This window comes from Apis mellifera, linkage group LG14 (genome assembly GCF_003254395.2).
Source record: "Apis mellifera strain DH4 linkage group LG14, Amel_HAv3.1, whole genome shotgun sequence".
NCBI classification, from domain to species: domain Eukaryota; kingdom Metazoa; phylum Arthropoda; class Insecta; order Hymenoptera; family Apidae; genus Apis; species Apis mellifera.
In genome coordinates, this window is record NC_037651.1 from 3,885,990 (window position 1) to 3,899,027 (window position 13,038).

The window sequence follows — 13,038 nt, forward strand, 5'->3', positions numbered from 1 at the left end:
CCCGTTAATGTATGCTTTTAGAGTGGTAATGAGAATAAATTTCCCCGTTTTTTTTTTCCCCACTCTAACTCTATTTCTGCTGCATTTTAAAATATGAAATTTCGCAACATTTTTTTTTCTTTTATTTCTCGCGCCAAGAATTAGGAATTTTTAATCGAGATAAGGAATTGTTTCGATTTTTCTACGATAATCTTTCGAATAATATTAACACGAAGATGGAATTATAAGAAAGAGGAGAATATATTCGTCAGTTATAATCGGACGAAAACTTTTTCAATATGTGCATAAAATATAGATGGTTGTATATAAAACTGCATTAACATTATGGGATAGAAGTTTAATCACGTAGTAAATCTGTATATCCTAGAGCTTACGTTCTTGAACTTGAGACAACAGTTTGACTGTACATAACGTGTTAGGTCTCTTGTAACATTTGCCTATACGTATAGGCGCGCAAGATTGTTTCGAAGTTAGCAATGCCTCGGGCAGGTCTAAATCTTAATCTGATATGCAACAATCCGTAGACAGAGGGGAGAACGCTAATACCACGGCCATTATCAGAGAATTGTCGTCATTAAACTATTACCAATCGAACGATCCCTGTGCCAATATCACGATTTACTTAATGCCCTATTGTATACGTTAATACACCCTATCCCTTGCGCCTGTTAAATCAATAAGACATTTTCGAAACATTTTCGCTAATATCGCGTGAACTGTTATAAGTTCTTGCTTACGATTCGAAATTCTAAGTTAGTATTGATTAATTTTCCATAAATTCGTTCCGTGGAAATTTATGAATTTTGCAAACAATTCGTGAAAAGTTTTATCTCGAACTACCACTTGAGGAAAGAAAAATACCCGATCGATTTCCTTTTTGTTCCAAGTACTTTTCAAATTCCCCTTCCAATAATCTCATAATTGCACTCGCTTCCTCCATTTCTTCTTTTTTCACGATTGTTTTTCTCTCCTCTCAAAAAATAACAAAAGTAATAATCAAAACTTGATCAACGGTTACTAAATTCGATCATCATCGTCGTCGTATTCGAATTTATAATTCAATCGCGAATCGTTTCATTCGCTAAAGAGATTGAAATTACTTTCTTTTGCGACACGGAAATGAATTAAGTGGAGCAAAATTGTACAGGCAACGAGAACGAGGGAGCGCAACGCGGTGTCGAGGAGAGAGAGAAAGAGAGGCGCATCGAGTGGCAAAGACAGACTTTACGCAATGCATAAAACAGAGCACGGTTTTGCGACACATAAAGGCAAAAGTGTCATAGTGTAGGCGGCCAACGATGATTTATGATCCGCCTCGGAAGGGTGTATGCAGATTTTTGTGCATCGAGGTGTTCATCTCTCCTCGAGAAGCTCGTCCAAGGGGCATATATCGATTGGGAGGAAATTTCCACAGGCGTGTTACATCGATAATATTTTCCATGGCACGCGCCTATATTATTTCCTCACTCCCCCTCCCCCCCTCTCCTCTTTCCCTCGATAATTATCTCGATGCATTATTCATCGCGTTATTATCTTATCGTTGTTCAATTGAACAATTCTATTATTGCTCGCATCACTCGTGCTTCCTAATAATAAAATAGCGCGCTTTAATTGTAATCGAATTGTATTGCACAGTTTATTGTACGCAATAGTGGATGCTCGACAGTTGACGACGATGATTGGGATTAAATAGATCGTACAATTTGCGACATTGGTCGATGATCTCTCGTCGAATATTGTCGTCGATGTTGGGTCTTTTTGGAAAAATTAAAAGGTAAAGTTTCGTGGAAGCGTATTGAAATGAGTAAGTAAAGACAAGCTCGTGAATCTGATAATCTTTTTAATCTAATTTAATTTGTAAATCTTAGCCTTTTTTATTTTCGATGAAAATAAAAATTATTACGACAAAAAATATTATACGGAAGAATAGAAAAATAATTAAAGATAGTTCGATTTAATAATTTAACTTGCAAACTTTAAAATTGTATAAAATTATATGTTTAGTCTTCAAATAGTTTTAGAAGTCTTAATAAAAAGCTTAGATGGTTCATGAAAACGTTCATGTTTTGATATTTGATTTAAAATCTGATATTAAAATTTAGAATACCATATACTGTCAGAAGTTTCAGTAAGAACCAAATAAGTTTCCTCGAATCGTAGTTTAATGATAGTTAAATGTTTCTTTGCAATTTTCTTCAAGGTAAAGTTTGCTCACCACCAGTCCTAAATTTATTTATTGTCTGATAATAACAAGAAATGTTTTCATAAACATGCTTTTTCTTCGTTCTTCTATTCCTATAATAGTAAGGACAAGATTTAAGCTCGAGCAATTTCAAATTAATTTGATGTGATAAATAATGTTTGTAATAAACTTATAATACATTAGAAATCGACTGCTTAAGGTCTGAACAAAATTAAAATTTTTAAATAATTTTTAGTTAATTTTTCTTCATTCCATTTCAAGATATTTTATCTTTTTCGATTGGAGATAGTTTTGAATAAATATCCATTTTCAATTAATTCATTTGCCGAAATAATCTCATAATTTTCAAAAACCTAACAATTGCACGTTGTACTTCAAATTTAAGATAATCTGAGGAACAAAAAGAGTTTTCCAAGCTTCATAAAAATGAGAGTACAGAACTTGCTACTTAACCTTTCGGACGTAAAACGGAGTTGTAATTAAAACTTCATTGAAACTTCATTTTTCAAATGCATCTGGAAATAATTTCTTTCGCTATATCAACCACTTGTTTTCACCGTAATTCCTCTCCCAAGAAACGATGTAAGAAAATTTAACAAGTTTTCCTCGATTATCGAGGGAAGAAATTTTGCTGGACCAGGCGAGACAATGTCGTGTACGATTCTCTCTAAAAATTCTCGTGATCCTGAGGAAAAAGGAACCACTAAACGACTTTTGGCACGTGATGCAACGAGACAATAAGAGACTTGGAGAGAGAGAAGAAAATAAATAATTGTAGACTTAGAGTGTAATCCTCGGTTGAAATTTCCTTTTTGTTTTTCGATTCGTGTTTCGAAAACTTGCTGTGAAAACAGTGTTGTTTCGCTTTTTGATATTTGTAATAGATTGATGATTAATTTAATCGAATCTCTGACACGTTGAATGTTATTTATATAAGAAAACAAAATAATTTAAATAATATTAAAACGAAGATGTAGAAATTAATCATAAATAAACTAATAAGGAGAAGAAGAAGGATGATTACATACAAATTAAAAAAGAATTAGAATTTGCAAAATAATTAAAATCAAGATATTTATTATTGAATCAGATATGTTATAAATATTAGAAATTTAAACAAGCATAAAATTTTGACAGATGATTTGTTGATTTATTTATTGATATCATTTGAGAGAAATATTATTTGTAAGATACGAAGATGAAGAGATTTTTAATTCAATTCGTTGTTGTTTTATCTTCGACGAGTCTTTTTCAGTTTAAAAGGATGAATAAACTTGGAGACGTATGGGAGAGAATAAATGGAGAAGACAAATGAGAACGTTAGTTTCAAGTGATGGATATGTAAATACGTATATCAAGTTTTTAAAATACACCGTGAAGTGATAGAAGTGTCTTTTATTGAATTAAGATTGTTAAACATCACAGACATAGAGGTCAGGTCGTAAATAGATTGTAGACAGAGCTAATGGAACTAAAATAGAGTAGAGCTAGGTAAATATTAAAACGAATTTAAAATTAAGCAATTTTATTCTCTTACAGATCAATAAAATTTACTTTTCCTTTTATTTGCAGAATAAAATTGGAAATTGATTAAAGTTTTCTCTTATATATTTTCAAATAGTTATTAAATAATAAATTTTCTCTTTATTCTTTTAAAGTGTTCAGAAAATATTAATGGCCCTTCCAAAAAGGATCATTAAAATAAAATTACTTTTCAATAAGAAATAACAAGAATAATAATAACAACATCGATATCTTTTTATTCTAATATCAAATTGACACATATTAACGTTTCATTTCAACAATAAATAATTCACAAGATTATTAATATTCCAACTCCAATTTCTAATTTATTTAAAAACTGAAATATTTCAACGTATCTCTCTTGAAAAATAATATCATTTAAAGAAAACGCAACAAAACAGCAGAACCATCCGATGAAATTTCAAAGTATATCCCTAACACGGTCCACAAATATTTCGTATTCGAGATGAGAAATAATTCGCCATTTTGCGCGAAATCCCCGTGTCCTCGACAGAGGGATGGCGCGACGATTATTACAGAGGAAAAATCGTAAGCATCCCGAGCCTCTTCACGATTCAATTCGCCGCGGTAAATCACGCGTGAACGAGAATCGATTTAATGTTCCCGTGGCGCGTGCACGTGATGCGGACAATGCGCTGCGCCCAAGTACACGATGATGAATGAGCTTTTACCCCGCGTGCCCGCGCTGAAAGTTGGTTATCGTCTAAAGATCCGACCATTTGTAAGCCCCGTACACCCACGATTCATCGATTTTTCAGATTCACGCCGGCTCAAAGTTGCATTTTAATACGTGCCGACTTTATCCGCAACACTTGGCAATTGAATGGATCTTTTGGCAGTTTCTCCACATCCTCTTTCCTTCTTATTTTTTATTGTATCTCCCCGGATTGTCGATGCGTTTCGATGAGATCTATGACGAGATTCAATTTGTAATTTTTAATTTATTGGAGTGAGAGAAGAATGAGGAATTGTAAGAATTGTATTTCAAAGGAAAATTTTCTATTTTTTTCGTGTAGTTGAGGAAATTTGCCTTATAAATATACGTTTTTAAGATATTTATAGTCATTGTAATTGTTGTTGAAATAATTCAAATAATAATATTTAATTTGTAATTTTTAATTTATTGGAATAAAAGAAGAATGAGGAATTGTAAGAATTGTATTTCAAAGGAAAATTTTCTATTTTTTTCGTGTAGTTGAGGAAATTTGCCTTATAAATGCACGTTTTTAAAGTATTTATAATCATTGTAATTGTTATTGAAATAATTCAAGTAATAATAATTCAGTTAAATTTGCAGTTTGTCGATTTTTTTTGCTGTAATTTTCGTATTATGTTATTAACACTGAGAGAAGAGTAGAGATAATAATTTGTTTGTTTATCGAAATAGGTGCATGGTAATAAGAGATTGATGAGGTGTACAACCATAATTCCTTTCCTCACATAAAATTTCCATCCACCATGACGAAGCATCGTCACCTCCCCTATATAATACTGCTACCACCACTACTTACCTTCATCATTGGATAATCAATAGAAACGTCTGTAACTTTGCAATATAAAAAAAAAATATGCTAGCAATATTTCAGATTGGACAAAACCGACTTTAATATATTCGAATTATAAAAAATAATTTGTCTGTGAAATTATTTTTAATTGAAAATTGAATATAAAAATCTCAAGACTATTAATAAAATATTAGAATCTAAATTTATTCTTTATATCTGTGTGCTGTGATATTTTTATATATCGATTAAATTTAATTTTATATCGTAAATAAGAGATAAGAATCTCTGCTGGTGTGTATTCATCACAAAGTTTGAAATTTTTCGTGTCTATTATTCAATCTTCAATTATAATTAGAAATAAACTTATATAACATTCGTTAAATCTTTCTAAGAATTCGATATTATCTCTCGAGAAGTATCGTATTCAGTTTCTTGCAACTTTTCTTCTTCGTAATCCAATAAGTCTTTCTAGCCGATTGTTATCTACAGTTTTCCTTTATCTTCCAATAATTGCCACCTAATCGGTTTAATTAACAAGAAAAAAGGCGACACGAAGCGCAATATATCTCTCTGGACTTTATATTGGATGGAAAATGTTTTATAGGATTTTCGTTCCTTGATTGATATTAATCGAAATTCGATATTTCGAAATAAATTTAATATATACGGGGAAACGTATCTACTATACTGCTCCCGCATTATTTGACGCAGATACTTTCCGCAAATCCTACGACAAACAACATAACACGTTCAATAATTCATAAATAATTTCGCGTCTGAGAGAACCACGCATAATGTTTCCACCATTGGAATTTCAGATCAGGCACGAGAAAGTGCACGTCCAACACGATTCATGATTCCAAGCTGATCTTGAAAATATCAATCTCAAATATTTTAATATTTTATCACATGAACTAATCTCGAACGAATTCCGAGTTTGGATTTCTTTCCAGCAAACGTTAAACTGATTCTATTCAGAATCGAAAAGTTTAAATTTACGTGAGAGTAATACGTATTGAAGAATACGATAATTTATGCATATTGTTTTAGAATGGAAGAATACTTGTGTTAAAATATCAAAAATCCGCGAAATTTTTCATTATAATTGCAACATTGAAAATTAAAGCTCGTAAAGTTAATTATTTGTTATTTAATTTTTTCAAATTTTAATGAAAAAGAATAGGGAAATTTTCAATGAAAAAGGAAAAATTCCTCCTTCTCGTGAAATTGAAATTAAATTTCCTCGAAAAAATTTTTAACGATTTAAATAAGTTATATAAGAATGTAATTTAATATTATAAAATAGAACGAAGTAATTGAATAATGTTAAATTGTATTAACAATTTACACTTTTAATTGTGATACAGAATATGATATTTTTTAAAAATTGAATATCACGGTGAAATATATTGAAAAATTTTCAACAAAGGTTAGAAATTTCCAACAAAATAACTGAATATTGCATGTTACACAATATTTCGTATTTTTTATTTTATAGAATGTATTTTTTTCTTCAATTCTCGTATCAAAAAAATGGAGAAATTACTGTGGTGTGATACATATTGCAAATTTTCTGCACGACATATTTCTTTTATACACCAACCAAATATTAAAGTATAAATTACTAATTCTTAGATTCCTTATCTTTTTAAATTGTTATCTTTATATCACATATAGTTGTATATCATAATAAACATAATCTAAATCTACAATCTACATAAAAACTTAAAAGAAATTCCCTTAATTGGAGATAAAAATATAGATAATCTTTTCTTAGAGCTAAATACTTTCATCTTTTTTAAATTTCACAAGATTCCTATATAATAATGAACACGTATCCCAAATATATCCATATAACGCACATTTCTATCTTTGATATATTAATGATAAACCGTTCTCGACAGATCGAATATCAAAGCATTTCAACCGGAATATTTCAACTTCAAGGAAGAAATATAACGATAAAAACCTCAATTATTCTCTCGACACTACATCTGTCGTGAAACGTTAACGCGTTGTTTCGAGGATGTGTATCGACGGGATTCCATATTTAATCGTGCAACTCGAATCGGTTATTCCTGGCCCACACGTTACACGTGAGACCACTTGAGCAGCCTCTGTTCCACTGATTGCACAATTACGGCGGGCGATTATTTGCTTTGCCGCAGCGTGTCACCGCCGTGTCACGGACATTACATTTTCCACCGGACAGACGTGGCGACCACGGCGGACTTTTAATTATTCAATTAGCGTCGCACCTCTCGCTGACGTCTTGCTCGATTTGTAAATGCGATCGTGCCGCGTTGTTCATCGGCAATGAACCACGGCCTGCGGCCTGCTCTCCCTTGTTAAACGTCATTTCTTTTCCCCGCCTCTTAATCGTTAAGCTTGCAAGCGAAATCGAATCGATGGAATAACGTCGAATGGATAATACTCGAGGTATTGTTGGGGCGAGATGGCAGTAGATGAAATTTCTGGTTTCGGAACTTGAGCCGGGTGTGTCTCCCTTCCCAACTGGTTCATAAACTAGCCCGTGAGACGGTTGGGTCCACGAGCAGCAGCCGCATTAGGCGACAGGGGGTGGAGGAGAAAGATGTTGGGGTGAATGATGCGTCTTAATGCAGCGCCTCTGTGTACCGAGTTGTTAAGACGTCGAAATTGATTGTGTGTTTTATGGACGGGGGAGTTATTGGTGGATGGGGATAATTTGGGATTAATTTATTGTAGTACGGTTGGAAAATAGTTGAAGATAGAAAGAAGGAAATGAAGATTAAATGAATGTAAAAAATCTGATGGATGATCGAAACTTTTGAAATTAAGAATTATGGAAAAGTAGGTTTTTTAAAGTAATGTTAAAAATAATTAATTAAAAATAATTAATAATTATTTCAGTTTCGTTATGAAGATGCATTAATATCAATTAAGGTCGATATATTATTTATCGCGACGTTTTTGAAATTTATATCGTACGTGATTATATATTCATTCGAAAAACTTTGAATGAGGCAAAAGATTCGTCGTATAGTGGAGATTGTTCCTGCCTCTGCGTGTATGTGGTCGCACAATATGGAAGATTAAAAAACTTTTAATTGAGAGGCAAATTGTGGGGAATGTGGTACGAGTGCATTTATTTAAACGCGAAATGATGAAGTAGAGAAAATCAGATAAGATACGAATTCATTTAAGGAATGATAAATCTCCGAGTCTTTAAGATTGTGTATTAACGTATCTTTTAAAATTAAGAATATACATATTTTTTCCCCTCCCCATTCAAATTCAGCTTGAATCAGTAATTTTCTAAAGATAAAAATTTTCTCTCCGAGTTTCCTCAATTTACAAGATGCGTGTAGGATGAAGTATTCACTGACAAAAATGTAAATTCTAAATGATAGTGTGTCGTAAATTGTATTTCACGAAGTAATAAGATTATTTGGAAGTTTAAGAAGAGGATTATTATAAATATTATCTATCATTTTAATTCAACGATGAACTGATTCTAAATTTACTTTTTTCACCGATAAACTGTAAACGAATTCAATCCTAAAATTATAATTTTTATATATTATTATGGAATCGCTAATGTACAATTTCAACTTGTTAAAATTTCTTATCATTTAGAATAAAAGAATTGAAATGAAATAAGTACATTATTAATATTGATAACGATATTCAATTCTTCATCACTTAATACCTTCAATAAATCGTATATCTTAAACGATTAAAAAAGCAGAAAAGAAAAGTCAAACAATCGAAAATAGATATCCAGCATCCACAAGATTAAAGCACGTTGTTTGACACATGCATACGAAACGAAGCATCTATTCAACCGCAAAATTGGAACGTTCTCACACTTTTACGTTCCGTTTTGCAACACTTCTCATGCACTTCGTTAAATTCGCCCCCGTATGAATACCGAATATTATCGAATAACATCCCCTCTCCCCTCCCCCCTGGAACCCCTTCTTGAACCGTTGGCCGAACCGTTGGAAACTCTGAGCCATGCATGCGAATGCATCCGGAACAAGCTGCGGGAAGCTCTTAAACGGGATGCTCCAGGTGAATTCGAAGTAAGAACAACGTGCTTCTTTCGTGCACGTTCCACGAATTTACCGAGATGATAGTGGATGATGTTGAGCGCGCGCGCGCACACACACGTATACACACGCACATACACGTACCTTGAGTGACCGCGATCCCTTCGATAACCAGGAGAAAAGCAGCGAGTATCAGGAGGGCGAGCCAACGACACAGCATTTTTAACACTTCGGTTCACTTCGTTCCCACCGTCGTTTAATTTCGTTCTTTTCTTTTTTTCTTTCTTTCTTTCTTCTATCGTTATTATCCTCGATGCAGACGTAGAAGGAAGCCAAAGGATGAGGTTAGAGTTAAAATAGGTTCCAAACTCTACCTCTTATTCGCCTCCTTTTCTCCACCACTTTCCCTTCGCACGACGACATCCATATACATATATATATATCTACACACTCTATCAGACCGTGTTATGCAACTCATTCACGACAACTTCACTATACCATCTTTACTTACGCAGTCACTGTTACCCGAAAGACACAATTAATATATATATATATATATACCACCGAACGAAGCTTCGCCATCGGAATCGCGTATTCCACTCGCGACTCCTCCCTCGAAAATTATCGTTCGATTATTATATCGCGTGTTTTGTAAATCGTCTCGCGGGGTGATGATTCGCCTAACCGCGGAGGGGAGGATCAAGCCGCGGAGGGGATCGAGAGAAGATGCGTATGAACCGACCCTATCTCTCTCTCTCTCTCCCTCTCTCTCTCGCGTTTGCCGAATTCCTAGCACACTTGCACGAATTCCACCGCGACGCACGATCCTTCCTCAGATGCGAGGCGACTGTTCACTGCCGCAATCGCGCTCAAACCCACGCCCGATCACACGTGGATCCTTCTTACTACTACTGTTAACACGCATCGCTGTCGACACGCGATCGCCACTCGTCTGTCCTCGCATCTTTTCCTTTTTCGCTTCCCCCCCCTCCCCTTCTCCCCTCGACGTATCCTCGACGCGTTCGCCGACAGACAGTGGATCTACGCCTAGAGGGACGTCCTCTACCCTCCCCCCTTTTCCCTCGACCTCGACCGAACTCGAAGAACACTTTTTTTCCTCGGGGGGGGAGTGAGGGATCACCGGTGGCCACGGGGTGGACGATCACTTCCTCGATGGGGCGGATGGTAGTGGTAGATCCTTGGCGGGGGGACACGCGCGGGGATACACGCTTGTTCGCCGACCTGCTCGACGACGGCGTGCACGCGACGACGTCGAACGCACATGGACCAGCCGCGTTTTCACCACGGACGCGGTGCCGCTCGGCGTCGCGGCGCGAAATGATGGTGCGGCCTGGCGTCGTCTCCTCGCCCACGCATGCGCCCTCCCTTTACGCGTTACGAGGCGCGGACGGGTTACGCGCAGACCACTTCTACTTGACGCGCTCGAGAACCGACTGGCTCTCTCGGCTGGTACGGGTCGGCAATGATCTCTCTCTCTCTCTCTCTTTCTCTCCAGTTGTCGTCGGGTCAGCTGCCACGCAACCCTCTCCGACGCGATACGATCTTTGAGGGCGTCGTGACAGGGGATACCCTCCCTCCCCCGCGCTCGCTTCGCAGAAATCCGGGGAATTCTCGGGCTGAAACGAGGCAGCGGTGTTAAACGTTAAGAGGAAGGGAAGGAGGGGAGAGGTAGGTAACCATTTGCACACCGAGGACGGAAACCTTGAGATTTTCGTGGTTGATTTTCTTTCTCGAGAAGGGAGGAATTTGAAAGGTGAGTGGACCGGATGATGGAATGTGCGTTAAATCGTCCAGATTAAAACGTGTATTTTTTGATTGTTATAGGTTTTGTAATTTACTTCGGGGTAGAGAAACGGGAGAAAACTTTTGGGATTGATGATATGATTGTGTTTCGAGATAATTGATTAAAGTTTAAAATTTAAAATCCCGTTCCTTTCGTTAAATCCTTTGAATCGAAGAGATCTCGAACAACGTACAAGAATATATGATGTTCAAATTTCTTTTATTGTTCTTTTTCAGGAAACAACTTGCACGAAAATTCGCGGAGCAGATCTAAAAGGCGGGATCAATTATCGAGCCTAGATTGTACTTCGTTCGATGAAAATCCTTTGACATCGACGCCGCGATTAATGGAGGGCAGCGAGTAAATGTAATTTACGATTGCCAGGGATGTTAAGGAAAATACGGAAGCCATCCATTTCGGGGAAGAAGTTATGAAATCCGCAAAAATTTCGCACGGATCCAACATAAATTATTTCTGAGCGTCTAGACGTAGGGGCGTAGACCGAGACTGTATAAAGGTTTCGTTATCGTGGCCTCCCCGTTGAATCCCGCCGGTTATCCGTGGGGCACGTTGCATTTAAGAACGGCACGAGACGCGCACTAATCTTCGCGTCTCTTCCCACCTTGGAGCGTAGGATTTCGCGGAGAAAGAAAAGTACCTCGCGTATTATCGTCCAGTATGCAACCCAGGTATCTCCCTTGACTTATGAGGGGGAGCTCTCTTCGCGAGAAAAAACCACCTTTGCAGAATCGGAAGGAGGGGATCATTAAAATATTCGAGCTGCTGGGAATCGAGGATTTCTGCGCGAATTTGTGTTTTTATAATGGAATTATAATGTATTTATAATGTAAAGAGTGAAGTTTGAATAAATTATTGTGAACATCTTTTATATCGTATTCAGTCATTCAATTAATTTCTGATTTTTCGGAGGGACGTTATGATTGAGATTAAAGTATAAATTATGTATATAATTTTACTTTAATCTCTTTCAATTTTAATTACCTGTAATAACATCAGATTGCTCAAATTGTAGAAATCTTATGTTATTCCTTACATTATTCCTTTCTCACCCTTTTCCCTTTGCTGGCGTTTAATCAATAGTGATTTTTCTTAGCTTTGTTAATAAATTTCGGGTAATATTGGTATTAATTGGTACAATTATTTCGATTCCGCAATCGAGGAATGGGAAATTCACGATTTTAATTAGCAAGTTCGAAGGCTCCCAGTTGTTTCTTGCTTCTCGATAACGATTATCACGTATCACAAGCCTGCGAGAATACCTAAAGTTGGAACGTAGTAGAAGTTAGGACCGTAGTAGGACTGGTTTCGAAAATTAAGGGCGTGTGCAACGCCCCTACATTGCATGCTTACATGTCCTTTGTGGCAAGCTTGCGTAGGATGTGTACGAGATTAAAGAACCGAGACATTGCACTCCCATTTCTGCTTCAAATTTAACAAGAATAATTATCGTAATTATCATTCGAGGGAAAAAGTAATGGGAAATTCAATTCTTCCTGAATTCCTAATTAATTAATTAAATTGATTGTTTTTTTTTATTAGCATTTATAACTTGTAAAAATTACAATTTTCTATTTTTAGTTATTGTAAGATAATTGAAAAATTTAATTCTACAATTATTGAGTGATGAAACTTTTGTGAGAAAAAATTCTTCTCTATCGAGTACAAAAAACAGACAATTATTAAAAACTCCTATTCATTACATTGATTGCTATATTTTCCAAATTAAATCTTATGAAATATTATTCGTTGAAATTATTAGATTCTCCTTTCAAACTCAAAGTAATAAATAAAAGTTACCTGTTGATATTTTTCCTATACCAACGTTATGGAAAAATAGTTAAGGCCACGTAGAGGAACCCAAGGATGGATAAAATTATTCTGATATAAACTTGTCGCAAATTTTCACCAAAAGATTATCCTTTCTTT

The 13,038-nt window shown here is 35.5% G+C and overlaps 1 protein-coding gene and 1 long non-coding RNA gene across 5 annotated transcripts in view; one reads left to right on the forward strand and one right to left on the reverse strand.

The window, feature by feature from the left end:
* LOC410479 (zwei Ig domain protein zig-8) overlaps positions 1 to 9,717 on the reverse strand; it is a 401,583-nt gene extending 391,866 nt beyond the window's left edge. The window contains exon 1 of the mRNA XM_026444937.1: positions 9,432 to 9,717. Within this exon, the coding sequence (XP_026300722.1) occupies positions 9,432 to 9,507 (76 nt within the window). The 5' untranslated portion in view covers positions 9,508 to 9,717. The remainder of the gene's footprint in view (positions 1 to 9,431) is intronic.
* LOC100577542 overlaps positions 1 to 11,978 on the forward strand; it is a 99,637-nt gene extending 87,659 nt beyond the window's left edge. For all 4 annotated transcript variants that reach the window (XR_003306025.1, XR_003306026.1, XR_003306027.1 and 1 more), the window contains one exon: positions 11,328 to 11,978. This is a non-coding gene — a long non-coding RNA (uncharacterized LOC100577542). The remainder of the gene's footprint in view (positions 1 to 11,327) is intronic.
* The last annotated feature ends 1,060 nt before the right edge of the window (positions 11,979 to 13,038 follow it).